General features: G+C 32.6%; 6 protein-coding genes across 8 annotated transcripts in view; 4 read left to right on the top strand and 2 right to left on the bottom strand.

Annotated features, from left to right (window-relative positions):
- Nucleotides 1–361, top strand: part of LOC101242949 (migration and invasion-inhibitory protein) — a 2,042-nt gene extending 1,681 nt beyond the window's left edge. Inside the window, exon 2 of the mRNA XM_004226334.4 lies at nt 1–361. The gene's annotated coding sequence lies outside the window, so the exon portion shown is untranslated.
- On the top strand, nt 7–5,353 carry LOC100177871 (SWI/SNF-related matrix-associated actin-dependent regulator of chromatin subfamily D member 1). The gene is made up of 9 exons (XM_002128422.3): nt 7–608; nt 790–874; nt 1,438–1,617; nt 1,955–2,161; nt 2,435–2,608; nt 3,104–3,295; nt 3,871–4,038; nt 4,628–4,758; nt 5,079–5,353. Exons 1-9 carry the CDS (start codon nt 412–414, stop codon nt 5,146–5,148), a joined length of 1,404 nt encoding a protein of 467 aa, XP_002128458.1. The 5' UTR covers nt 7–411; the 3' UTR covers nt 5,149–5,353.
- Nucleotides 5,354–5,634: 281 nt separating this feature from the next.
- LOC100175539 (ribosome biogenesis protein BRX1 homolog) lies at nt 5,635–8,032 on the bottom strand. Of its 2 annotated transcripts, XM_009860965.3 has the most exons (8): nt 7,771–8,032; nt 7,456–7,567; nt 7,145–7,309; nt 6,846–6,919; nt 6,532–6,718; nt 6,305–6,399; nt 5,896–5,952; nt 5,635–5,747 (listed from the first exon to the last, which is right to left on the bottom strand). In XM_009860965.3, the coding sequence occupies exons 1-8, from the start codon at nt 7,903–7,905 to the stop codon at nt 5,658–5,660; spliced, it is 915 nt and encodes a 304-aa protein (XP_009859267.1). In that variant the 5' UTR covers nt 7,906–8,032; the 3' UTR covers nt 5,635–5,657. The 2 variants fall into 2 exon arrangements, with proteins under 2 accessions (XP_009859267.1, XP_002128570.2); XM_002128534.3 differs by lacking the exon at nt 5,635–5,747 and having other exon boundaries at nt 5,783–5,952.
- Nucleotides 8,033–9,367: 1,335 nt separating this feature from the next.
- On the top strand, nt 9,368–16,504 carry LOC100185747 (round spermatid basic protein 1-like). Its single transcript, XM_002128620.5, has 5 exons — nt 9,368–11,430; nt 11,917–12,171; nt 14,130–14,306; nt 14,634–14,742; nt 15,202–16,504. Exons 1-5 carry the CDS (start codon nt 9,428–9,430, stop codon nt 15,406–15,408), a joined length of 2,751 nt encoding a protein of 916 aa, XP_002128656.1. The 5' UTR covers nt 9,368–9,427; the 3' UTR covers nt 15,409–16,504.
- Nucleotides 16,503–17,830, bottom strand: LOC100183378 (COMM domain-containing protein 7-like). 2 transcript variants are annotated; one of them, XM_002128685.5, is made up of 5 exons: nt 17,726–17,830; nt 17,492–17,595; nt 17,272–17,428; nt 16,972–17,198; nt 16,503–16,766 (listed from the first exon to the last, which is right to left on the bottom strand). In XM_002128685.5, the coding sequence occupies exons 2-5, from the start codon at nt 17,582–17,584 to the stop codon at nt 16,638–16,640; spliced, it is 606 nt and encodes a 201-aa protein (XP_002128721.1). In that variant the 5' UTR covers nt 17,585–17,595; nt 17,726–17,830; the 3' UTR covers nt 16,503–16,637. The 2 variants fall into 2 exon arrangements, with proteins under 2 accessions (XP_002128721.1, XP_002128739.1); XM_002128703.3 differs by having other exon boundaries at nt 17,660–17,749.
- A 531-nt stretch (nt 17,831–18,361) lies between these two features.
- Nucleotides 18,362–27,323, top strand: part of LOC100181029 (rho guanine nucleotide exchange factor 7) — a 10,941-nt gene continuing 1,979 nt past the window's right edge. Inside the window, exons 1-16 of the mRNA XM_002128756.5 lie at nt 18,362–18,519; nt 18,632–18,757; nt 19,417–19,528; nt 19,732–19,829; nt 20,314–20,513; nt 21,081–21,218; nt 21,759–21,882; nt 22,237–22,296; nt 22,731–22,874; nt 23,278–23,443; nt 24,232–24,416; nt 24,864–24,993; nt 25,478–25,590; nt 25,911–26,028; nt 26,301–26,381; nt 27,304–27,323. Coding sequence (XP_002128792.3) covers nt 18,662–18,757; nt 19,417–19,528; nt 19,732–19,829; nt 20,314–20,513; nt 21,081–21,218; nt 21,759–21,882; nt 22,237–22,296; nt 22,731–22,874; nt 23,278–23,443; nt 24,232–24,416; nt 24,864–24,993; nt 25,478–25,590; nt 25,911–26,028; nt 26,301–26,381; nt 27,304–27,323 — 1,785 coding nt within the window. The 5' untranslated portion in view covers nt 18,362–18,519; nt 18,632–18,661. The remainder of the gene's footprint in view (nt 18,520–18,631; nt 18,758–19,416; nt 19,529–19,731; nt 19,830–20,313; nt 20,514–21,080; nt 21,219–21,758; nt 21,883–22,236; nt 22,297–22,730; nt 22,875–23,277; nt 23,444–24,231; nt 24,417–24,863; nt 24,994–25,477; nt 25,591–25,910; nt 26,029–26,300; nt 26,382–27,303) is intronic.

Below are 27,323 nucleotides of genomic sequence, written 5' to 3'. Positions count from 1 at the left end.
ATTATTTTATATGATGCATTTGTAACTCATACTTTTAGATTAGCCTACCAGTGGTTTGCTGCTATACTGATGGCAATTGGTTAAATTTTGTAAAAGTACGAAAGCTTCTTTTATTAAGTTTATAACTGTTTTAATTTCTGTTTAGATTGTATTACTGTTTTAACACACTATTTTTTCTCCCGGTAGTGCAACTTTTTAGCACTGTTTTGTTTTATGTGTTTCCCCCCCCCAATTTAGGTATATAAATTATATAGAGGCTGAGCTTTTACGTCATTGCTTATTTATTTTTTTTGCACAAAATATAATTTAGTTCATTAGAAACTAGTTTTAAGAGTATAATATATATACTGATGTTTTATAGAGCTTTTAAGAATTTCTGTTTAGGAATTTCATTTAAAATTTATTTCAAACATGAATCAAATCCCAAGGACACAATATCATGGCCAGTCCCCTTACTACAGTAGAGCTAGACCCAGTGGGTCATCCTCACCCTTTCCGAGCCCGTCCATGCATAACAGCCCCTCACGAACCGAACCCCCACGCAAGAGACCTGGTGTGTCCCACCAGACTAATGCAACACCTATTTCAAGCTCACAAGCAGATATAAGGTAACATTTTGTTTAAAATGTTACTTGTTATATCACATTCTAGCTAATGGTATTGCACTGCAGAGTTAAGTAGTTGTGTTGTGTAGAAGGCTATTCATCAGCGATTTTTTATTTAAAATTTATTTTATTTAAATTTTTTTTGTCTAAAAATTTATTTTCTGCATAAATTTTTTTTTTAAAGAAACAAACAAGTTTTCACCAAAAAGAAGAAATTATCGGATAAAGTTCTTCCTCAGTCTGTTCGAGATCTTGTTCCAGAGTCACAGGTATATATTTGTTATTTAAGTTAAAAAATAATAACAACTTAACCTTTATTCAAGGACTTAGTTTTACAACTAGCGTGGACAATGTTTTGTCCGCAATGTCCGAAAATTTTTCATGGCTTAATGTTAATTTAAATATCGCAAGAACAGTTTTTGGAAAATATATGATACCAATTAGCACTACCATTAACAATTGCTAACCATCTGTGACTGGCTCCCAATTGAATGAATGTATGTAACTTACTTTATCCTTGAATGGCTGGAAAATGACAGTCGATTTAACTTGGCTGTTCTGTTTTAAACACCTCATGCAGGCTTACGAGTTACCAAGTATGTCACTTTGTGGGTGAAAATTTTAGGGGGGGGGGATTATTTTTCTTTTTTTTGTGTCACTGATAATTTGGACAACCCATTAGTGACCACTGGGTTGGAGCAAAGGTCGTTAAGTGTCTTGCCCAAAGACACATACGCCCACAGTGGTAGCAACAACAAGCCTTGAACCCATTACCTCTAGGTTGGAGGCAGGCACGCTAACAAACTGTGCTACAATTCTTATCATATTATAGGCATACATGGATCTTCTTGCATTTGAACGCAAACTCGATTCCACGATCATGAGAAAGAGGTTGGACATCCAGGAAGCTTTGAAGCGACCGGTTAAAGTGAAACGCAAGCTTCGCGTGTTCATCTCAAACCAGTTTTTTCCGGCTAAAACTGACAGTGATGCAAAGGAAGAAACAGCAAAGGTAAAAGGTTATGTTTCAGATTGATGTATTTGTTTTTAATTAATGTTAAACAGTTAAGCCATAAGTTGCATTACTGGTTGCTGGAGCTAATGAGTATAAGTAATTAAGTACCAGCAGAACTGCAATTACTGCTTAGCTTGGTGTATAGACTGTGAAAATCATGTAAAGCAACTGTTTTCAGTTTTAAAAAAATGATTTTGATTTTCTGTGAATAACTTTTAATTTATGCTGTGCTGTTTAGTGTATACCATTTTGGCATTTTGATTTTTGAAAACACTAAAAGACAAAGAAAATTGTCAGTGTATTAGTTACAAAGTTGTAACCTTCCCAATCTTAGGCATCATGGGAGCTGAGGGTTGAAGGTCGTCTGCTCGACCTCCCACAACCCAACCCTTCCAATCGACATGAAACAAAACACAAGCGGAAATTTTCCTCGTTTTTCAAAAGTCTCGTCATTGAATTGGACAAGGACTTGTATGGGCCGGATAATCACTTAGTTGAGTGGCATCGTACACAAACTACTCAGGAAACTGATGGATTTCAGGTTTGATTTTCAACTCGTTGTACATTTGAGTGGGTACTGGTACAACTAGTGAAAAGTGGCCACTTATTAAACTTTTTAAAATGTAACTGTGTTTTATGCCTGCTTAATGGCTTCTTGCTAACCACCAAACTATAAATCTTTTTTAAATTCTTTACTCATTTTTTTAAAGAAATGTTACAAAAAAACACTTATAAAAAAGAGTTTTACAAAAGAAGGTTTTTGCTGAAACTCTATACTAACACTAATAAAAAAAAAAAAAAAAATGTCTTCCAGGTTAAGAGACAGGGAGATAAGAATGTAAGATGCACGATGCTCTTCATGCTCAACTATCTTCCACCACAGTTTAAACTTGATAGTCGTCTTGCACGTTTGCTTGGTATCCATACACAGTCTAGACCAGTCATAATACAGGGGTTATGGCAGTACATCAAAACTCATAACTTACAGGTACATAATGTTAAAAGAAGGGGTGTGAAATATGGCACATTGTATGGACTGTGTCCTTACCCACACTTTTCTTCCAATTAGAACTTTAGTATGTTTATTTAAATGTGATTTATTTAATTTTGACATTGTATCGTCTGTAGGGTGAAACTGTTACATCTTTTATCCAAGAAATTCTTTCTATTTTTATCATTAAGTCTGTTTTAACCACTGTTGTGTTACAGCTACTACCGTCTTCTCGCTTTTGTCAACTCTCTTGTTCTTGGTTATTGTGACCGAAGAGACGAAATAAATTTTATTCATTCATTCATTCTGTTCTAAAAGTTTTAAAAAACTTTTCTAAGATAGTATGCATCGTAATAGTGTGTTTACATTTTACTATCGTAACAAATTTTTGGTATAAAAACAAGGGAAACACAGTTACATTTGACTTTTAAAAACTTAAACTCACATGAATATTTTACTAAAAATAATAGTTTTATAATTTTTTCTATTCAGGACAATCACGAACGAGAGATAATCAATTGTGATCCTTACTTGGAACAATTACTTGGGAAGTCTCGGATCAGATTTGCGGATGTTCCTCAGCTTCTTCAACCTCTTCTGCATCCTCCGGACCCCATTGTCATCCAGCATGTGATCAGTGTAGATCCTGCTGATGCGAAAAAACAAGCTTGTTATGATATTGAGGTGGGGACATTTTAAAAAAAACATGTTTGACATACAATTGCGTGGACTACATGATGTCACATTTTATTACAATGTTAAAATACAGTTACACTAGTCGTCAACTTATCATATAAACATAGGCCATCTTACTCATTTATTAATTTGGTGAATGCAATATACTTTTGCTCTGCTGATTTGTATAGACAATTAGCAGCGTAAAACCTGTTTTATGTATAAAACTTGGGTCAAAAATCACATTGTGTCAGTGTCACCCCAGCCAGGCTCTTTTAATGATATGCCTATGACACCAAACACTGAAGTATAAGTGACCTAATATATGTCACTTTTTTAGTGTTAGTCATAAAACACTATGTGTGTTGTCCGTCATATTTTTGTGCTTTATGTTCTATTCAAACTCTCTTTTGAATACATTGTCATAGCAGCTATCATATAAGCATTATTTTAAAACCACATTTATTTTATCAGTATGCGCATCTAACTATCTCGGCCTCTCCTGTATTTTATTTAAAATAGTTGTGCTTATAGATCCATAAACAAGTTTTGTTGCAAATAATAAATGATGATTTTATTATCAGGTTGAGATTGATGATACACTGAAAACACAGATGAGTTCTTTCTTGCTCTCATCTGCAAGTCAGCAAGATATTGCAGATCTTGAACGCAGGATTCATGACACAGTGGCCAATGTTAAGCAGCACCGTATACAGAGGGAGTTCTACATGGGATTTTCTGATAATCCACAGGTGTGGAAACTTAGTGTTTATTTTTAAGGGCAGAAACATGTGCTGTTTTTTTGTGGCGAAGTATGAAAGCCATTGTTATAACACCAGTGGTCTGTTTCATACACCTTGTAATCGCTTATAAGTTACCAGCACATATGTAACTTTGTTAGTTATATATATTTTTTTTCATATCTACACAATATTAAAAGATACCATATTTATTTTTTGCCATGCAGATGTGTAAGTATTTATATATTACAATATGATTATGAACACAAAGATTAGTGAGGTAAGACAAGACATGTTTAGTTTTTCCTCCCATCGGTATTAAACGAACAATATTACAAAATTATTAACAATAGCTTCGCAAATGTATTGTTATTTGTTAAAACAAGATCAAGAAATATTGGATTTTGGGTGCTATTGAAGGACAACTCTAAATACCACAATAAATTACATATACTAATACTATACTGCTCATAAATGCAAGCAACATGCTATACAGAGCACATACACACAAACAACATGTTATATAGACTCTATGTGTATGTGCTTGTGCTATATTCTGGTATTTAGAGTTGTCTGTAACGAATACTATATTTTAATTCAGGAATTTATCGCTGACTGGATTTCATCTCAAACAAAAGACTTGAAGACGATGACTGATGCGACTGGAAACAAGGAAGAGGAAAGATTGGCAGATTATTATTATGCTCCATGGTCTCAGGAAGCTGTGAACAGGTTGGTCATTTTGAAGCAAAAGTAGATGAATGAAAGAATCTGTCAGCTATATATAAGTTTAATATTAAAAACATGTTGAGGTATATAGTAGGGTGGGGTCAGATGGGACACCTTTTCATTCTATTTTAGTAGTAATCCAGAAACATTTAAAGAATTATAAAACCGTATTCTCACGACTTTCATGAATCGTTATTAACTTTTAGAATATTTGTATATTATGTGCTAAAGGTTTCCCATTCGCCATTACCCCACAGTACTATACTTATTATTAGGATATACCAAAATGTCTTCGCTTTTACAGCTAATTTTTTTCTTTGTAGATACTTCTACTCAAAATTGCAACAAAGACGCATTGAATTGGATCAAGTGCTGAAAAGTTCAAATATTTGAAGCATTGGAAAAATACCATTCACTGCCACCATTGATCACTACCAGTACCTTGGTACTTAAAAATACTTTTTTGTGTTTTGTTGATTGTTTGAAAGTCATGCCACTTGTGATGAAACACAAGCTGTTTTTGGATGCCGACACAGCAGTTAGTTGATTTCGGTTCACTACTCAATCACTTGTAAATAAACTAAATTCAGTACCCAGATTCGCAAAAAAAATTATTTTTATTTTCTCAGATATTTTATGCAACACGCATTAAAAATTTAAACTAAAATTAGGTTTAACCAGATACGCAAAAAAAATGTTAATTTATTTTATACTGATCATATTTTCTGCGACACGCTTTTGGAAACAAATTTATTTCAGGATTTGGCAGTTAAAAACTCTAAAACTTAGTTAACCAGATTTGCAAAAAAATGCTTATTCATTGCTTATGCAAAAAATGCATTACCTACATATTTTTTGCGACACGCATTAAAATTTCACTAAGTTTTAAAAAGAAATTTATTTCATGATTCGGCAGTTAAATTGGTATCGAACACTTGGTCAGTTTCATCAGCTGCAAACGTTTTATCTGAACGTCTCATTTTCTTGTCTATCTTCATATTTTTTGCGACACGCATTAAAATTTCACTAAGTTTTAAAAAGAAATTTATTTCATGATTCGGCAGTTAAATTGGTATCGAACACTTGGTCAGTTTCATCAGCTGCAAACGTTTTATCTGAACGTCTCATTTTCTTGTCTATCTTCGCAGCTTTATTATCAACATACTTTGTGGAGCTTTTCTTTTCTAAATGTCGAACCTGGTACACAGTTTGGTTAAGACACAATAGATAGATGGTTGTTTATCCTGTATGCCTGATAATTTAGACAACCCATTAGTGACCATTGGGTTGGAGCAATTGCTGTTAAAGTGTGATGCCCACAATGGTAGCAGCGATAAGCCTTAACCCATTAGCTCTGTAGTCTGTAGTGACCATTGGTTCTAAGAAATTGCTGTTAAGTGTTATGCTCTTGCCCAAGGACAAAAGCCACAGTGATAGCAGCGAGAAGACTAAACCCATTACCTCTGGATCATGTAGGCAGGCGCCCACTATGTCGGTTGAATAAGTGTATACTATACTAGGAGTTGAATACAAAATCACAAAGTATTACCAGATTTGGAGACTGGTAGTCTGGATTAATATAGAGAATTGGACCACCAAAGCTGCCTGATAATATCCTTGATAATGTCATCGTGTATCTGGGACCTGGAAGAGAAAAAAGAATAAGAATCCCAAAACGGGACAGGTTTATTAGCCTAGAATCACTACTAAGAATTTTTTTGGGGGGTAGGCAAGTTATTTACAATATTACAAAAATACTGCTGCAGCCTTTCCTACCAATTTCAACTAGTTCTCCATTTTCTTCCACAATCTGATAATTACGAAACCAGATCTTGCCATCCATCAAACTGAATGTGAACACATGGTCAACAAAAGGTTGACTCTTAGGATGAAAATTTGGAGTTCCGAAAACTTGAATGAATAATTCTTTTAACAACTTCATGTGCGGAGAATCATCAAATTTCTAAAATCAAATATAACCTTAATATTTTACAAACCACCAGAACTTCCGACAATTAACTTTTATTGGTATAAACTACCCCAAACCTATTTTTTTGTGGTAAACTACATGCAATATTAGGTGTGCTTACCGAATCAAAAGATAGAATTGGTCTTGATGCTTTTAAACAATTTCCAGTAAACTTCAGTTCTTCCATCATGTTTACTGAAAAGAAAAAAATTAAAAATTACTGGTTTTGCGTACACGTTCTATACACTGCAGCTTTAAAAGCACCTAGATTGTAAAGTTTATTTTTGGCATAAATTTTTGTCTGAAATATATTTTTTTGATTACAAATCAAAATGTGAGTGGATTTTCTTATGAAACTTGTGCATATTGTTTTCGGCATTAAACACACCTCAGCTGATTTAAAATTTCAACATAACTTACAATATTCCACATGAAACAATGCAGAAGGTCCATGAGGTACATTAGATATCCACATATAAACATCTCTCTTCTTTTTGCCAACAAGAAAAATACATTTATTGCAACTTTTAATCTCGCAAATCTCATTTACCATGAGCAAGTCACTCTTTCGGTCCATCTTTACATCTGCAAAGGTAATATAGGAAATTATACACTACAGGTTTATTAAACCTTAAAAATCAAACAGTTTGGCTGCATATTGCAAAAAAAGATCAATCTTTCCAACCCAATAGTTAACCTTTGAAATGTTATACTTTTCACATGTTTTTTACCTGTCTTAGTGTGTGGCATTAAGTTCCTCAGATCATTTACCAAATGCCTTCCTTTGTAGGTGATTCCTCTGGATGTGAAGACCAAGACTTTCTGTTTATTTTTCCATCGACCCTATGAACAAACATAATAATTAATAACTATATATCATAGTTAAAAATAAAAAAGGCTTGCTTATAGAAGATAACGCTATGCTTGTTAAATGGCTCCACTATGAAATAATAACTTTATTTGTCTCTAGATTAAGATAGCAAAGATTGGAGTATAGTGACAAGATACCTATTGTTAAAATTAAGTTTGTTTGGTAAGGTTTTTACCTTGGTTAGCGTTGGCATATCCGTCAATTCATTAGTGACTTCTTCTTCTGGTTCTTCTTTTGGTTCTTCAGGGTTTAATTTTTGAAGCTTCGTTTTTCTGTTGTTTCTTTCTTTACTTTTACGTTTTTGCGCCATAATGGTGATTTGAACACTAAACAACAACTGAAGTGAATATATAAGATAAGTTTACTTGTGGCACGTCGGTTTTTAATCTTAAAATAACAAACGAACAGCTTTGCTTTATTTTTAAAGAAACGTGAACATGTGGTTTACGTTTATCTTTATTTTTCCTGTAACCACTCATGCGTACAGTACAGTTTTACATAGAAATCTTTTATCAAGTAGTAATATGACGATTTTTACGAATTCTAGCATAAAAAAATAGTATTTGTTTAGACTAAAGTATACTAACTGTTAGTGTACTATGTTCAGAATATGTAAAGGAAATGTTTTGCATACTGTTTACTATTATTCGATTACAAATTTAGGTCGATAATTTTCCCTGTGGTCGCCCTAGGCTGATATAATTTACGCAAATATACTATGACATATTAACCATAACATAACGCGGTTTTAAATTATATTTCAAGCATACATAGTATAAAACCTGCCGTTTTAAACCATGTTGCAATATATACTTTTGATTTTGTTATATTGATTAGACTTTGCTTTGCACTCTTGTTATTTACGTTTCGGAAAATCATCCATTTTTTACCGAGTCAACAGTTGCTGTTTCTACGAATTGTCGCGATAGTTGATCACGTACGTAGTTGATACGCAATTCTCGTCAATAGTTTTGGCATTGTATAGTAATTTGGTACTCTAGGATACGGTAGAAGTTTGTGTAATCGGATTTGACGGTGACGGTAAGCGTTTTTTGTTTATAATTATTACAATATTTGAGATACCGTCACAGTGTAATCGTTGTTTAAAAAATACATTGCCCTAATAGTTTGTATAGATAAACTATATGCAAATAAAAAATATTGACGACTAACTAGTAACAACTGTTTCGTTTAAGTGGTCTGGACTCTAAGTCTGAGTTGGTTAAAGTTGTTATTTTATTGTTTTGTTTGTGCATAACTGTAAAGTATATAACCAATCATTTTTTATGAATATATTAATCTGTTTTATAAAGAAAATTTAAAGATCACGTCCTATTTTTAAGCCTGGACAACTAAATTCATAAACTGGGTTTAATCGGCAATTAACTTCTAATAAATGATTTAATGGTGCATATACCCCAAAGAAAATTTACAAAGTTTGCTTAAATTTGTTAGGCTATATAATTTCAATGTATTGTGCTAACAAAACGGCTGTTTCTAAAAAGTAATTGTTAGTGACACTGACAGCGGTATCTCAATTTGGACTTATATAATATTACACAATTCCAAGACTAAAATACTAACATTTGCTAGAGTGTCAATACAAGCATAACATTCCATATATAATTTATGAGACATTATCTTCAAACATTTTATTTAAGAACAGAAACTAACTTTACCGATTTTGGAAGTAAAAATGAGTAAAATCAACTTGTGACGTCATGCACTTAACTTGCTGTAGTGCTTTAATCATCATATTCCGTTTCAGTTTTTTATTCTTGGTTGAAAAGTTTGTATATATACAGATTAGTAAAACTTTTTATCTGTGCTGAATGATTACCTCGATAGCAATGATGACATCTCCTGCTAAGCATCCACACGGTGGAATACAGAGGATAAAACAAAAGATGAAGCCTCGCCAACCCATCCCATCACTGTTCTCTGAGCCAATACAAATTCATAAAATAAAGAAAAAACTTGTCGTGTCACAAGACTCACAGAGAAGCACAGTGAAATTGAAACCGTCCACAGTGGATACAAACAGCAGTGATGTGAAACATAGAACGCCTCAGGAACATGGCATTTTAAAAAGTGAAACCAAAGATCATAAAAAGATGTTTACCTCTAAGCAATCTAACGCACACTCTCAGGAGAAGTCTCTCTCCAAATTATCAGCAAAAGATGGGAAGTCCAGGCAGCTGAATGACATAAATGGCCGTTTTGAGCAGAATCATAACAGTAAACCAAAAGTGAAAACCGAATCTACTCACAAACATGGCCATAAGCAAGGGATTGAAAAGCTGAAACATAAGCCAAAAAAGAAAATTCATTCTGAAAAATTAAATGGAAGCACCAAACCTCGTACCAATCCTGATTCAAAAACTTCCATTGCCCCAACAGACTCTCCTGTTAAAGAAAAGGTTGCACAAAATGAAGAAATTTCTTCACAGAACGGAGGAATTACCAGTTTTAATGAAATCAAACCAAAACGAGATAGAACTGAAAGCAGACACAGTGAACTTGGAGATAATGTGTTTGATAATATTATGAACAATAATGATTCAGAATCCCTAATTTCCTCCGATGATGAATCTCAAAGTAAAACGACTTTCACCATTTCCGAAACTGGGCAAATTGAATCCAAAGACACTCTTTGTAAAAAGGAAGAAATTTGTAATTTAGTAGAAAATTCACAAGAAGTCGTTTCACAAGACAATATTACCAATGGTGAGGGTGATCCTCATGATTTTTTGGTTGCTGAAACACATGAAATCAGTTGCCCTGAAGAGGAGGTAAGTAGTGTAGAAGTTAATGGCAAATTGTCGCCATCTTTAAGTCATGAACAATGTATAGAAACTGATCAACACGCTAACCATGAGCGTGAAACCACGAACTTGAAAACGCTTGATGAACTTGCAAGTCGAAATGAACTAAAGCTTTCCAAAAAGCGCAAATTAAGCGTTTCAGCTGAAGTAAAGCATAAACACAAAAAGCACAAGCACGACAGAGAGCGTAAGTTACATAAACACAACCGTGCAGATCGAGAACACAAACACAAGAAAAGTAAAAAACGCATTAAAAGTGAAACTAAAGAAAACGGTCATTTGTATAAGGAAGAATTTGAAAAGAGAAAAGAATGCGATAAACGTTTTGATGAAGTGAGAAATATGAAAATCAAAGAAGAGCTTCAAGAAGACTTTGTATCAAATGAGAATTTTGAAGAAAAGATTGCAAAGATTGAAGCAGAAGGTACTTGCTTTGAAGAACAAACTAAAAGTAAAATAGATGCTGAAAAGCTTGCCTGTGAGGTGAAACAAGAGTTAAATGTGAAGCAGGAACCCAATTCATGTTCCAGCTCAGAAGATGAATCTGAAACTAAACAAGATAAAAAAGTTCCCTCTATCGGTGTTATATCCAGGCACTTACGTCAAGCGTTATCCTCCGATGTTGAAATTGTTGATCGATTTCCATTCTCGGATCCTAGTTTCCGTGAATTCGTTCATGTGGAAACTGACCCTAACGGAGAAGCATCTGTTCTTCATGTTTATCAATCTGAGATTGATATTCTCTCACAAGAGATGCAGAAAAAATTTGCGCACGATTTTTGCACACTATGTTTCTTGGAAGAAAAAAATTCAGAAGCTGACTTTGTTATGGGTATTGTGCATGGTTCTGCAACTAACATGCCAGATTTTCTTGAGTACTTATCTGAGAAGCGAGGTGACATGCGAGTTAAATCAGAAGTCCTCGGCCAGAGGGATATCGTCACCATGAACATCAGGGAGTTCAGGGAACAAGTTTGCAAGACTTTCTCTGTGGAAAGTGGAATGTACAGGTATGTTTCTTAATGTAGTTTAACATTGATTCTTCATATTTTCATTTCCTGAACTGGTAATATACAACTTTTGAAAATATCTTTGTGTCAAATAATCTCTTTTTGTCGTACAGTAGTAAATCTGGCAGTTATATGTTCAGTTCCTTTATTTGCATACACACTGTAAAAATAGTGTTCCGTTCATATCAGTGATACAATGTTTGTGTTTGATCTACAAATTTGGGGAAAATACACAACTATGGTAGTCCTCTATTCATTGCGTAATTAGGAAACAGAATCACATGATTCAGTGCATTATGTTCTTATAAAGGAAGCAGTTAACTCATTCATTCATTATATCTCTTTTATAAACCAAACCACTACTACATGTTTTGTGTCATGCAAGTTTAATAAACAACAAAAACCCTAATAGTTAATATAATTTATTTCTTTTCAAAGGCCAAGCTACAAAAAATTGTAAAACTGTAATATTCATAAATTTTTCAGGTATGGCCCAATGCGTCAGATAAGCTTAGTTGGAGCTGTGCATGAAGAAGCAGGTGGCTACATGCCTGATGTACTTGACATGTTAGAAGAAAATCCATTCCTCAATATCACTTCACCATGGGGTGCAATGTCATGTGTGGATCTTGAATGCCGTTCCTTAAGTAATGACGGACCTATCTTATGGATACGACCTGGTGAGCAAATGGTTCCTGCCGCCGACCTAAAAGGAATTGGTTCTCCTGCTAAAAGGAGAAGGTAAGAGGTTCCTAAGTACTGTTTACTGTATGTATTGTTACCACACTCAATATTAAATAAGGTTTATAAGCTATTAATAGACGCCTAGCTTTTGAAAAGTCAAGCTCCCCATAAGTTTTAAAATATAAAAGTATATGCCAGCGTGTTTTGCTTGTTACTGTACATTATTAGGTTTTATTTAGAAATCGACTGGATTGATATTGAACTATCACCACTGTATGGTGTTTATTTTAAGACATGTTTAAAGATGGGTTTTAAATTGTTTATGCTATATACTGTGTACTCATGGGTACTCTAATTTATTTTCAGGGCATGTACGCATTCCAACGCATACCTTGCATGGTACGCATGTTAGGCGGCCAAATAGCTATTAAAGTTGTATCTCATTATTTATAATATAGTTAGTGAGGTACATGGTTGTTTAATGGCTGTTATTTGCATTATAAATCACAGGCATAGTTCCTAGTTGGTTTAGTGTACATTTTCTTCTAAAAATCACAAATCACTATTTATTGGCAGTACAATATGCTGTAAATTACTTGGAAAAATAATTAAAACGGAATGTGTACTGTACTGTACCTAATGCTATCCATAAAAATTACATGTTAATTTTTTGTGGGCCTATTTAATCGTATTTTAGTGAATAGTGATACAGAATAGTGGAAATACAATGCCAGTACTGCTGTATAATTTTTTATATACTGGGATGACACACATAAAATTTCTAAAAATTCCATTCTAATACAACTGCAGTCTGCAGTGTATTTATGCGTATGCAATAAACATTAATTTAACAGAAGCAACATTATTACTTTTGATCAAATTACATCTAAATTATCTGTATCGTATGTATGCCATTTACCCAATTAAATTATCTCTAGGGTCATTGGTTGGATTTCAACATAACATTTATTAACTTAGTTCAATGTGTGTGGTTTGAATGTCTCAAGTTGCCATGAGACTGAAATGTTGAGTGTCACAAATTCCTATTCAGAAAAAACTTAAAGAAATATATATTTGTATCTTTCTGTCTGTTTTCTAGATAGTATCTAAAACCTTTTTTTGTTTGTGTGTTTATAGCCTATAGTAGTGAAGCAAAACAACTGACATTTTAAAAGTGATTTGTTAACAAAAAGTTATGTAAGAGCATTGTTTAAAATCTTTCATAGGCTAGTCCATGTAAAATGTAACAATATTATTAATATATATATACAATTTCCATGGTATTTTAACTTTTAAAAACAGATTTTGTGATTTTAGTAGCTTCATTACTTAGTGAATGAACCACACACTTTGTTTTATGAAACTTGTTTATGCATGTAATTGAAATGAATAGTACGTCATTTTGACAGGAACAGTCTATTTATAAACATCATGTGCTTTGCAATGATTTAAAATTAATTCTTTCCTGGCTTTTTAGATTAATTGTACTTTGGGTTAGAATACCTAGATAGCCTACTAGCTACTATGTCAATTTTATGACATCCAAGATTTAGAAATTTTGGGTATTTGTGAAAATGTGTTTGAATTAACTATTTCTAATTAAAAAAAACATGAAATGATATGTTTATGCTATAGAAATGTAAATTAATAAGTGGTTTGTTAATGTATACTGGGTTTAATGTTTGTATTATTACATAAGTGTTACATAATTTACATTATATATATAATCTGCTGTTAAGCTCCATTGGTGTAATTAGATTCACAGATTATACAGCAATTGTGATGCATATATTGTATGGATATTGATATATTAATATAAGTATAAGTTAATTACCTGAAGGTTACATTGTGTTTTCTAATACATTGTAGAATGTTGTATAAATATATACTGCATATTGTATAAGAAAAGGTCAAGCTGAAACACACAATTATCACAACGAACCATACTTCTGGTTCTTATACTTTACAGTCAATTGATCAAATAGCAACTTGCGTTTACATGTTTGTTATTACAGGTCACAAGTTGGTGGTTTACAGAAACTGGCGTTCCAATACAGCGCACGATCAAACGATATGAGAGAAACGTTCATAGAGGATAGAACTCACGCTCATGCTGACCATGTTGGTCACATAACAGATAGACAGACAACATGGGCAGTTGGTGTATTGAAAAGTATCACTGCCGGCCACAAGTGAGTTAGATTGTTAGTAATTATTAGTTTCTGCTCTTTCCATTTAAATGATCAAAGTTATACAAATAGTGAATTAAAAAAATTAGAATTACGTCATGCTCAAAAAATGTAAAAACGACAGACTTGTTAAAAAACACTCAACTAATAAAATACTAAAGTGATGAATAGAATACGTGTTTACATAACCGCAGAATCATTACACCCATGCCATGCATTTAGTCAGCACAGTTTTCAAATTTATAAAAAGCTTCAACCAATTGCACTGCGCTGAATTGAAATTTTTGTCAACTGAAAAAATATGTGGAAAAAATTAATTTAAATTTTCAGACCAAAAATGAACAAGCTCTTGAAAGATGTAATTTGTTTCCACGCCTCTTCATTCTTCAACACTTCTCAGACACTTCAACTTGATCTATTTGAACCACCTATGTCCCAGGTGAATACAATTTCATTGTCATTTTTCAATACCAGTTATTGTGTTGAGACTGTTGAGTGATGTTTAAGTAGTAGTACTGTTCCTTTGAGCAGAACTTATTGTAAGTGAAAAACCTTATGTAATTCAGGGTAACACATGACAATATTGTATTGACAATTAGATTTACAACTCGCCTGTTTTGGAGTATATTATATATGACTTCTGTTATTTGTATATTTTTTCTAATTATTTTAATGGTTGTTAATGAAATTAGACATGCTATTTCAGCTAATCACAAAAGTAATATAAATTTATGTTAACTTGCCTTATTTGGAAACCATGATAATACGATATATATATATACTTTTAATTAAACAAACCAATAAATAATGCTTTCCAACACTGACAATCCTAAACATCATCAACAGTTTTCAGTAATAGTTCTATTTTTTTATATTTTCATTTAAACCATATTTTTAGTGTGTACGATGGGTGGATGAAGCCAAGTTAAACCAGATGAGAAGAGAAGGCATTCGCTACTCTCGCGTCAAACTATATGATAATGACATCTACTTCATTCCTCGTAACATTATCCATCAGTTTCGGACAGTTTCATCATCCAGCAGTGTTGCATGGCATATGAGAATGAAGGGACTGCATGGGGAACCTACGTATATTAAACCGTAGATGCTTCAGTACTTCGTTCCTCTGCCTTTACTTATGAGATCTTTTTTACCCGACTGTGTTGCACAGTGTTGTATGGTTGAGACCTTGCACTACTATGATCACTGCTCATCTCGGAGATTACAGTACACAGAAACCAACACAGTTGCAATGTTAGAAAGACAATTTTGAATCAGAGTTTCTGCTTTGAAGCGACTTAGACTGCCTTCTGTATTGTTTTTTTACCAATCTTTTCCTATATCAGCAACGTAATATGATTTATTAAAGTGTTTCCTGTTTCAACACTCAATTTCGCAAGTTGCTATGCGAGATCTACAGCTATAAATTTGTCCTTTTAGTTTTTTTTCCGTTTTGATTTTAGTGATGGCAAACAGTGCCTCTTTAACTGTGAAAATTTTTATTCCTTTGTGTCACTTGTAGTAATAGAATTCTATGTCAAACTGCAGCCTGACACTATTTATTTGTTGTGCTCCTTTTCCTTAGATACCAAAAATCTGGATAACAAGCCCAATTTTTACTTGTTTTTTTTCACTGTAGCACTACTATAACAAGTCTAACGGTTTGATTTTAATGGATAATACTCAACAGTTCCCTTTGTTCAATTCGTATCAGTATTTTCTTCACTTTTAAGTTGCTTACTTGTTGCATGGCCACCAAAAACGTTTGGAATTGGTTTGAATGCCCCATGCTTTTGTTTCGTTCACAAATTAGTTTTATGCACTTTTTGAACTTTTTAAAAAGGCATGTTTTAAAATGTATCATCAAATTTTTAAGTTCTATCTATTTGTAAACGTAGCAATACTTCAAGGTGTTGGGAAGTGCAAAGCCTTGCAACAACAATTTTCCTGCACATTCACATGCTTGACAATAATGTGTGTGCAAATGGTGCTGTAAAATATTTCGCTATACTATTCTGTACAAATTGTTTATTTCTCTTTTTTATTGAACTAAAATTTAATGTGTACAGGCCAGCCATAGTTCTTATTTCCTTGTTGAAAAACCACATTAGCTGAATCATCTTAACGTTTTGTTTGACCAGGAACACGCTTCCTCAAGGGGAACTGTCATCCTTTTTCCAAATAAAACAATTTGTATAATACCAATTCATGAAAAAATTTATTATTGCACTATATACGAATGGGCATGAACAAACAATAGTATAACCAGGTTCATGCTTTTAAGTGAAAAATCAAGAGGGAAATTTACAATTTGCGACATCAACAGAGCATTGTTCAAGATATAGTAGCATCAAGGTTCAGCTTTGCTTTTTCCATTTCATGTAGGAAGTTGTAGAATTGAGGTAATGTCAGTTCCATTAAAACATTTTCTGTCTTTGTTCCTTTAGTGACAATCATCTTTAACTGTAACAGTAGATGTGAAATTAGCTTAAGCATAAGGGAATACCAAGTTTTCCTAGTTTACGGGAAAGAGATAGTTGTTTTACATTTAGAGCATACAATAGTATTGGACAGCCCCTTTATGAGTGGTAATTTGGTATAATACACAGATAACAAGGGCTGTATAACTGCAAAAGTTTTTTTGTACATTGAAATGCATATGTTTCACCTGCACATAACATGCTCCAACTCTGTGTAATTCGCTGCTGGAAGCAGTGACCCCAAATTTCCACTCCATGTCCACAAGCCTGTGTGGTGCGTGATGCAATGTAACAGCATCTGGGGATTCAACTCTTTTCCATGCTTGGCAAAGCGATGAAGCACGACTTTGCTCTTGTTTTAACTGGAGAAGATCACTGTACAACTGACCTGGAGTTAACTTGTTTTTTGAAGCCTCTGCAATTTAGAAAAATTATTATAAAAGTTCTGGTAAAAATGCCACAACATATACTGTATAAAACAAGACCACCTTTGCATAATATAAGTAATGTTTTAAACATGTTTTTAGTTTCCTTAATATCCACTTGATGTGAAGTAGAAAAGTGATTCAGAATATCATCTAGCTCGCTTGCAAGTTCAATGTTGGCCAAGAAAGCAAATAGATGTTCCAACAGTTCCTCGTATTGCTGTATGTATATTACAAATTATTAAACATAAAAAAAAGGTATGAAGAATATTTACACCCAGACCGTTTTCGATAGTTGGTTTGTGCGTTGTATGTCATTGTAGAAATCCAAAGGTGGTTTTGCTTGGCAGAAATTAAACGCAACGTTTTCGCTCATGGTTAATCAATCTACACAACAATTAAAACAGTAAATAAATAGTAAATGCATATTATAATATTTTACAAACAGTACCACATAAACTCTTTAGTCACGCGAGAATTCCGACACTTATTTATTTGTAAATATCAAACATTTTACCTTGTATCAATACGCGAAATGATATTGCAGATTCTTTATGTTTTCGTGCCCATTTAATAAATGTTACGGTTTTGGTTATTTCGCCTATTAGATTTTGCAAGAGTCTATCTGTTTCCTTATACGGAAAAATGCAAAAGTACTATTTGTTTGCTCATATACAGAGTCGTAAAAACACCGAGTAGTCCAACTGCCGTCTTTGTGTGTTCAAAATAGAGCAAAAGCGGTGACTTTCGCAATGAATTTAAACGAACTTGTTGAGTTTTATTTGCAATTTCCTTTTGTGGAAAGGCGTAAAACAGCTTCTATTTACATTACCAAACATTTTTTTGAAAAAACATATAAATTTACCCCCATTAAATGACTAAAATGTCACAAATCAACCGCTTCTAATTCCATTTTTTGACTTTTTTTGATACAGAAAACAAATAACACTTGTTTTTTACACTTTTCCATCTTTAAATTTGTTTTTAGACTCAAGTTTTTCTCTAATTTACCGAAAAACATGCATTTTCCCTATACCTACTGTGTTATTTTGGAAACAAGATGGCGTTCAATTTGTCTTTTACGTAACAATGGGTTGGACTACTCGGTATTTCTATGGCTCTGCTCATATACTTTTGTTTTGTTTTTAACTACATTATTTATTTATTATACAGAAAAACATATAATAAATTTTCACCCCAATTGTTGTCGAAACATCCATGTCGTCGGAGTAAAACTTTTTTCGTTTTTTTGTTTCATCTTTTGATAGAACGAAGTTCTGATTCGGTTTGTGTTGAATATCCGGAAGTCAGGTAAGCCGCAATCCTAATGCTTGTAAAATAGACTAGGCGATATGTTTAATTGTAAATTAAAAGCAATTCATGTTTTAATATCATATTTTAGTAACATGACCCGTTTTTGCAGAGACAAAAGACAGTTCATGCTTGCAACAGAATGGGTGAATACGTTTTGCCAAAAGTGAAGGCTAAATATGCGTACCAACGACAGAATGAAGACGAACTAACTTTTGGAAAGGGCTCAATCATTCAGGTAAAAGTCATAGCTAATTTACATTGAAATTTGCTAACAGCAGACACTGCTTATTCACACTTGTCAATTTCTTTATAGACTTATTAGCTAAATGCAGGTATTTAAAGTATTATCTTTCACTTCTTGGTAATGTGTGCTTATTGTTTGTACTTTATATATGTTCTAGATTTGTTAAAAGCTTTTATATATGTTTTGTAAGCAGAAAATGTTAATATCTTCATGTTATCACTGCTTTTTACTAATATTTATCAGAACAATCAAGCGTTTCAAACCAGCATTTAAAACCAATAATTGCATAGAATAATGATTGACTTACTATTATGATTTCATGCATATCACCTTAACCAATCAAATCAATGCTCTATTAAGTTCTGTTTTGTGACCCTTCTCTATGTATTTAATCACTTAAAAGGATATAGTAAGGTGGGGTAAAATTGGACATGTTTTTACTCTCTTTTCCCATCCCATTTGGCAGTAAACAAAGAAGAATCATAATAACTCCGGCACCACAGTTTTAAAAGAGCGTTGTTAGTTACAAAATGGACTATCAGGAAATATAGGTTTTAAGGTACAAATAGTATGGTATCACACCGAAAAGTACTACAATAACTTTATTATGTATAATTGTTTTATAAATTGATTATGTATTGTATTACCAGCTTACATCAAAGACAGAAGGTGGATGGTGGGAGGGAAAATACAATGGAAAAATTGGTTGGTTCCCCAGCAACTATGTGAAGGAAATTAGAGGTTCAAAGAAAAGTGACTCTGGTAAATATATATATATGTAAATATTTGTATTTTACCATATATGGTGTGTAGGTTTAACAAAATGCTTGGAATCTTTAGTATTTTTTATTTTCATAAATTATTTATTTGTGGTTAACTTTGCTTTAATGTATTTACTTTATCAATTTTATTGTTGATTTTTAATTAAGTTGAGTTTAATATAAATTAATTTATATTCTTTGCAGCTGATAGGTCGGCAAGTCCTGGTAACTCACAGAAACCAGCTCAGAAGAAAGAAGATATTGCAAAAGCACTAGAAACAAAACAAGCATTTTACCAACAGGTATGTTATGTATTGTTTGTATAAAATATTTGTCCATTTAATGTACATCATAGGATTGTTTTATTTTGTTCAGCTGCGTTTTTTGGGTAAACATTAAAATAAAGCCTATACCAAATATTTTGAATTTACTATTTAGCTTTATTGGAAGGTATTGTTTCTTCTGTTTGTTCTGCTAACCAATTGGCTCAGTCAGTTTAATTCTCAGAAGTCAATTAGGTTCTAAAAAACATTCTTGTTTTCTAAAGAAATGATGTCATTGAATAATTTGTAAAAACATTTGGTCAGCTTTAAGTGATTAGTGGTTTATATCATTGCTAGAAAACATGCAGGCCCAAAGACCTCTGAGAAAATCGCCACTGAAACAATATACTACTATTAAAACACTGTTATTTAAATCCATTTAAAAGTAATGTGTCTAAGCATGAATAAAGCCTATACCGCGATTGTTTATGTCTATATCATTACCACTCTATTCAATGCACAGGTCCTGCAGAATTTCCTTGAAACAGAGTGGGCTCATGTCAAAGAAATACAGAATCTGCTTACCAGTTATTTAAGACCATTGACCCAATCAAGTGGAAATGAGTTTCTATCCAAACCTAACTCAACCACACTGGCGGGGAACCTGGAAAAGATCTTTGAATGTCAGACCAAGTTCGTACGTGAGATAGAAGATTGTTCAAAGTAAGTTTTAAACTCTGATGAGATGTCTACAATTTTCTAGTTATCCTGGCTTTATCTTAATTGTTTTGAGTTAAATTTACAGAAGTGTTTAAAGCCAATACTTTACTAAGATGTCAAGACTAAAGCATAAAGCTTAAAAGCTATATTATATTTATTATACATATATATATGTTTTGTTAATTTAATTCAGTATAAATTGAAACAGTATAGTATCTCTGTATCCAATATCCAATAATAACTTTAAAAAGTTGATATAAATGTGTCAATAATCTCATTGATTGGTAAAACAATAATAATACTACCAGTTACCACGTTGCATAACATCACTTTGCTGTGAATGCATATATATGTTTTGTTAATTAACTTCAGTATAAGCTAGTAGTATAGTATCTGTATCCATTAACCAAAACAACTGTCAATATTAAGATAACAATATAGTACCAGTCACCACGTTGCATAACATCACTATGCTGCAAATACCTATTACCTACCATTTGCCACCTAGAAAACTGTAAAAACTGAATCGTTATATTAAAATGTGGGTTTCATTTTCTAATTTTTCTTTAGACTGCCATGTATTCAACAAAATGTTGGCCAGTGTTTTGAGAAGTATGGAGATAAGTTGGATCCTCTGTATAATGAATATTGTGCCAACCATCCTTCCGCTGTACAAGTTATTCTTAATCATAAAGAATCCTTACAAAGGTAGATACACAATGTGTGTGTGTGTGTTTTCTGTATGATAATTTTGTCAAACTTTGTTAAACAAAATTTTCGTTAAATTTTTAATTTTTTTAAAGTTTGCATTAATTTAAATAAGCAAAATCTAAGGTTGAATTTCACTGCCATTCATATTTAAATTAAAGTAGGTTTTCAGTTTATTTTTTTATACTGCATTTATTTTTTTTGGAAGTAAAATCTATGTCATGGTGTAGTATTATAAAAGTTGTATCTAATTATTTTCATTGGTGTATAATTTATTCCAGTCTGTCATATAGTTATAGATGTTAAACTTTTAGCAGACTTTTTGTTGTTAAAAAAGTGCTTTCTTATAGTGTGCTAAAATCACACCAACTAATAGTAACCGTTGACAGCCAGAGATTGTTTTGGCAATAGACCAAAAAAATAAAGCTTGAGTTTTCTGCTTGTAGGTTTTCTGCATTTAATCCATGGCACGCACTGTATATGTGCCATGACTCACTACAGTGGTGAGTGAAATGTCATTAAGTTTCTCCATATTTCAAGGTATATGGAAAGCAAGAATCCCAGTGGTCCTGGTGTCATGTTTATAACCAGTGGCCTCAGCAAACCATTTAAAAGATTGGAACAATACCCAAATATTCTAAGAGAATTGGAACGCCATATAATTGTAAGCCACACTTGCTGATAACTATTTACTTCTGTGAATTGTAGCACTACACAGTAACTGCAAATCGCAGAGCTGCAACACCTTTAGGTTTTATATGATGGCTCAACAATATATTTTTTGCTCTAATATTGTACAAAACAATATATTGAAATATCCATTTTTGTAAGTGTTTAATTTTTTTTACATTTCGAAACTTAATGGATTTTTTGAAACTTAATAGCCTATATTAAGGTTTTAAATCTAAATAATCATTTAATAGCCTTTAAATTTTATGCCAACTTCTAGCCTATTATACATAATGGCATCATATTTGCATAATGCTCTTCATGAACTCTTGTTGTTTTCCTGTTATAGGAAAATCATCCAGACAAGTCCCACCTTTCAGCTGCATTGCATCAGTATGAGAAAATATCAGTAAGTTTATAATTGAATATTTTTGTATATGGGTGAGGTTCTACACTAAGGAACAACAGGGACCTGGGATTTATGGTCGAGTTGGGGCCATTACCCCACAATACCCCATATGGAATAAAAAAGCTACATTCTTACATACAGAATGTTGGGGAGGCAATGGGCACTTTCATATTTATTAACAAGCATGTTTCAGTATAGAATCCAGGAGGTAAATAGGAATGAAAATTATAAATAGTGTTAAAAGTCGGCATTAGTACAGGCTTGGACCCTTCTTCATTTTACTATTAAAATTTAAATTATTAGAACTAGTTATTATTAAAACATGACAACAGTGCACAGTGACTTTTCAAACACCCTGTATAAACTAGCTTTTATGCTTAATAAAACACTGTGCATTACATGCCTAATCCTGCACTAACTATTACCGATTACAGATCATATGCCAAGACACATGGAAGCGTAAAGAAACTGAACAGCATATACTAAACAGCCAGATACAAGGGTGGGAGGGAGAGTCTCTCACACACCTTGGTCAAGTTCTGTTTCTATCATCAGCAACTTGTCTAATTGGAAATGATGTCAGTAATTTCTTCTTTATTTAAACACAATGTGATGTTTTTTATTTTATATTTAAACAAATATGATGTTTATTGCCTATTGGTTAATATGTAGTGTTTTATGGCCTTACATTCCTATGTTTTGTATATGATAGGAATAGGATTGTATTGTATGATAAATATACATTTAACAACACCGCTGCACTAACTTATAAACAATTCAGGATATGATACATCCACACATGTCTGTAAAGTCTTTTGTCTTTAGTAAAGTGGTATTGGTTTTATAACAGCAAGAATAAAACAAAAAAAAACTTACAGAAAAAAAAAAATTAACACAAATTTAACCTAGTCAATCACTCCTATCTACAAGATTAAAAAATAAGATCAAGACAAATCTTTAAATGACCTCCCTTCAATGCAGGAACGGAAAGAGAGACACTTGCTTCTATTTTCGAGCGCGCTGCTAATTTTGTCTGCGTCACAGCGACTCAGCGGCTTCCGTTACGAAGGGAAACTACCACTGACCGCGTTACAAGCAAAGAAGTTAGATGACTGCTCATCTTATCAACATGCATTTGAAATAACAGGTGATATTATAATATATTGTCATATTTTAGTAGCTTTGTTGTGTTGTATGCATTTGTGCCAAAACTGGGGTACCAAGTTATCAGTAAACATTACAAGTCAATGAATAAGTTAGATTTGTTTCACAGGAATGGATAGTGTCTAACTGTTCCTACCTCCCTTGCATTTAAAAAGCTTGGCGTGTATGGTCTTATGTGCAGCAGTGCAGGCTATTGTTTCATTAAGTTTGAATTTACAAAAATTATTATCAAATAAGAAATGACAAACTATATCATTAAACCTTGTATGGCCTGGTTAAATGTATTTAACAATGTGGTTGATTGAAATTTGTTTTTTAAATTTATACCTTGCAAAGTATTGTTATGTGTGAGACATTTTAAGAATAAAATTATAAATGCTACTTCAGCTTTTAACTGATTCAGTTCACCAAGTATGTGTTAAAGTGTAAGCACTTAGTAATTGAATCGGTTGTGTTTATACATTTAATGTTTTATTTACTGAGGAATCATCAAATAAGGTTTAACTACATTATTTGGGGTTCCAAAGGCCTTTATTGTTTGTTTAAACAGCCAATGTAATTCACATGAGCACATAGTAGTGTACCAATACAAAATACAATACATATAAAATGCACATACACATAAAGTGACATAATAGTTTAATTTCATTGTTTCACAGTCTTGAACTATTAACATTGGTATGGCAGTATGGCATACAATGGGGTTAGGGTTGGCCCATCCCTTTATTATAAGTTTGCATTCAACATAACACATATATATATCTTGTATAGGAAACCTCATAGAAAGGATTGTCGTAATCACAAAGTCAGCAGATGAGCAACGACGTTGGGTGCAAACACTTGAGAATCAATGTGAGAAATACAGAAGAACCTCGCTAGCCCCCGTTGCCCCGCTAACTGCTCCCTCACCCATAGTTAAGCAGGCACCTGTCACACAAATACCCCCTCCACCTAAGGTAAAAACTTTATAGGTGTTTTCTGCATTCCTATAAGTTTAATTACATTTTTTCAAGTTTTTAGAATATATATATATATAGATATAAATATAGATAGTGTCACCAAATTTAAAACAAAATTTTGGGAAATTTTATTTCAAAAATTTAAAAAGGTAATTTTAAAATTATTTACAAAATAGGTAATAAAATATAAATTTGTCATTATATCAGCTGTTCGTATAAGTAAACCGTGAAGGAAATTTGATCAAAGGGATTTTGTGTTACAATGTGTTCCTATACAATTCATACTGATGGAAAAAGCTACATTTAAAACAAAAATTTGGGAAATTTTATTTAAAAACAATTTCAAAACAAAGTAATGTTAAAAAATACTCACAAAATGTAATTAATATGACTTTTTTGTCATACATTTTATACTGATAGAAAACTTTAAATATTTCTTTACAGCATGCTGTTCCATATGGTTCCCGATCTTCACCAGGTTACACACAACCACGTTCAGGTACAAACCGTCAACTAGAGCTCATTCAACACATCTCACCCACTGTATCTCCCCCACCCTTCCCACACACTGGTGGTAAGTTGGGAAATTCTGTTGTTTTGTATCTGTTAGGGGCAGTTGGTAATAGTATTAACAATAATAATACTTTTATTTGTATCTTCGATTACGGTAGCGAAGATTAAAAATAATAAAAAAACGGGGTTTTGCGTAGAAACAACAGTGGTTAAAACACACTTACCATAAATATTTTTATATTTAATTAGAAGAAAAAAGCAGGGTACTGGGTAGCTACACCTAGCAGACAAAAATGATCTATTTTGTTTAAATATTTTCAAGTTAAACTTTTACTGGAAACAAAGTTTACTATGTTTAAGATGGCAGTTTGTTTGGAAATTGCAGCGTGATCTTCTTATGTGTCTGTTTTTTGCTACAGCTGGGAATATTACTGTATGTTTGTTTTCAATGTTTTAGTATGTTGCAGGCAGGGCTGGTTAGTTCTTGTTAGTCAAATAATCTACAACCAATAGAGTCAATAGTATTTATCTTTGTTATTTTAAAGTTTCAGATGCAAACAGCACTTTTGGTGAGAAAACCTGGTGTCAGATGTGTTTACGACCATCTGCCCCATGCAGACATCTCACTGTTTCTAATGGTAAAGAACATTCAAATGTGGTAAGTCTTCAAATATCATTATTTAAACTTTCAAAAACAAACATTAATTTCTTTAAAAATGTCAAAGGCAAACATTAAATTAAAAAAAATCATTTGATGAACTTAACTTGCTTTATTTTATTGTAAAGCAGAAACTAAAATATCTTTAAAGTGACAGTCATTACTCATTATATATCTTAATTTAGATTACTAAAATAAAATAACTACAAAGCGGCAATTATTGTATAACTGTAGTAACACTTTCATTCTTTTGATACCACGGCATGTTTGCATTGTCATGTCACTCATAGTATTGTCTCAAAATCCCTATTGTGTTTTAGGAGCGAAGCAGAAGTCCAAAGTTAACGCGGAAAAAAAAGAAAGATAAGAAAGCGGAGAGGAAACACAGTGAGCAGGAGGATAATCTTGCTCCTCCAGAGAAAATACTTCCTGATAAAGGTGTGTTGGTTGCTGTTGTCTTTGTAATGCACTAAGTTGAACTGTTTGTGTTGCCAACAGCTTTTAATGCAACCAAAGCTTTATTTGCATACCCTTAAATTATGGCTGATTTTTTTGGTTGGTTAATCGGATTAAAATACTACAATGTTTTTTTGGTTACAATTTGGAAATGTTTCATGGTTTATAAAAAGCATGGTTTATAAAAGTAGATGTAAAAATTATTGTCATGATAAAAATCAAAAGTTAATATTTTTTTCAAATTTTCCCTTTAGGCCGGCCAGAAGATGAGAGAGAAATCCTTCTTGTCCTCGACGCATACTGCACGCCCACACTCGCCAGAAATAACGTTCACTGTAAGTTTAAACACACACCTTATAATTATGTTTACCATGCAAACATGTTCCTTTAACCGAGGGCGAATACACGAAATGCCGGTGGTATAACGCACGCTACTTTATTAGCTTAATCTACACGTCATTAGATGTCTATATGTGCAAACTATGAATGTGGAAATTTTCCCACAAAATAAAATCTGGTTTATATAACTGCCTATATTGTGAAAGCTATTTTCCAAGTAGTTTCATTCCTGCATAAAAATGAATCAAATACTTTTCAAAACCATTATCCGCCATCTAAATGTGTATTAGGTATTTGCATCACAAAATGTACACGCAGAACAGCAATTAAAAGCAATTATGATGTCATGATAGGTTGCTTTGCTGAGCTCACAATGGCTTCCTGTATTGTAAACCGCTGATCAGGAAATGAGACGTGCCTTCAGGGAGCTAGATATAGTTGGCAGCAATAAATGTGAGAGTGAAACAATATATTATACAGCTGAGATTTGAGTTCAGTTATAAGCAAAGCAATTGTATTGGTTCAGTCAGATTTCCAAATGAAATGACATCTGTGAAGAATGTAGATAAAAAAGGTAGTTCAGAATACATGGTGATTGGTTACTATGTTTAGTATAGCTTTTAGCTTGTGAATATAGTAGCTTATTTTGGCCTATGCCTTTATTGTTTTAATTAGCTATTGTAAAGAATTATGCAACTAATGAAATATGTTTATGTACTATATCTTTCTATTTTATTTGACTTGATAAAAAGGGAATTCAATTTAAAAAAAAACAGGAATTTTAGTTAGCTTTATCCTAATATTCATTAAACTAGCTTTTATTACTAAATTTAGAAATTTCTACAATTTATATTCCACATATTCCTAGGACCAGAAACATCATTATATATATTTCTTACACTTAGTTTTTATTCTCAGCTTTCATTACCAACACACAA

The sequence above is a fragment of the Ciona intestinalis genome, chromosome 8, assembly GCF_000224145.3.
Source record: "Ciona intestinalis chromosome 8, KH, whole genome shotgun sequence".
Classification (NCBI taxonomy): Eukaryota; Metazoa; Chordata; class Ascidiacea; order Phlebobranchia; family Cionidae; genus Ciona; species Ciona intestinalis.
This window is presented reverse-complemented; position numbering and strand designations above follow the sequence as displayed.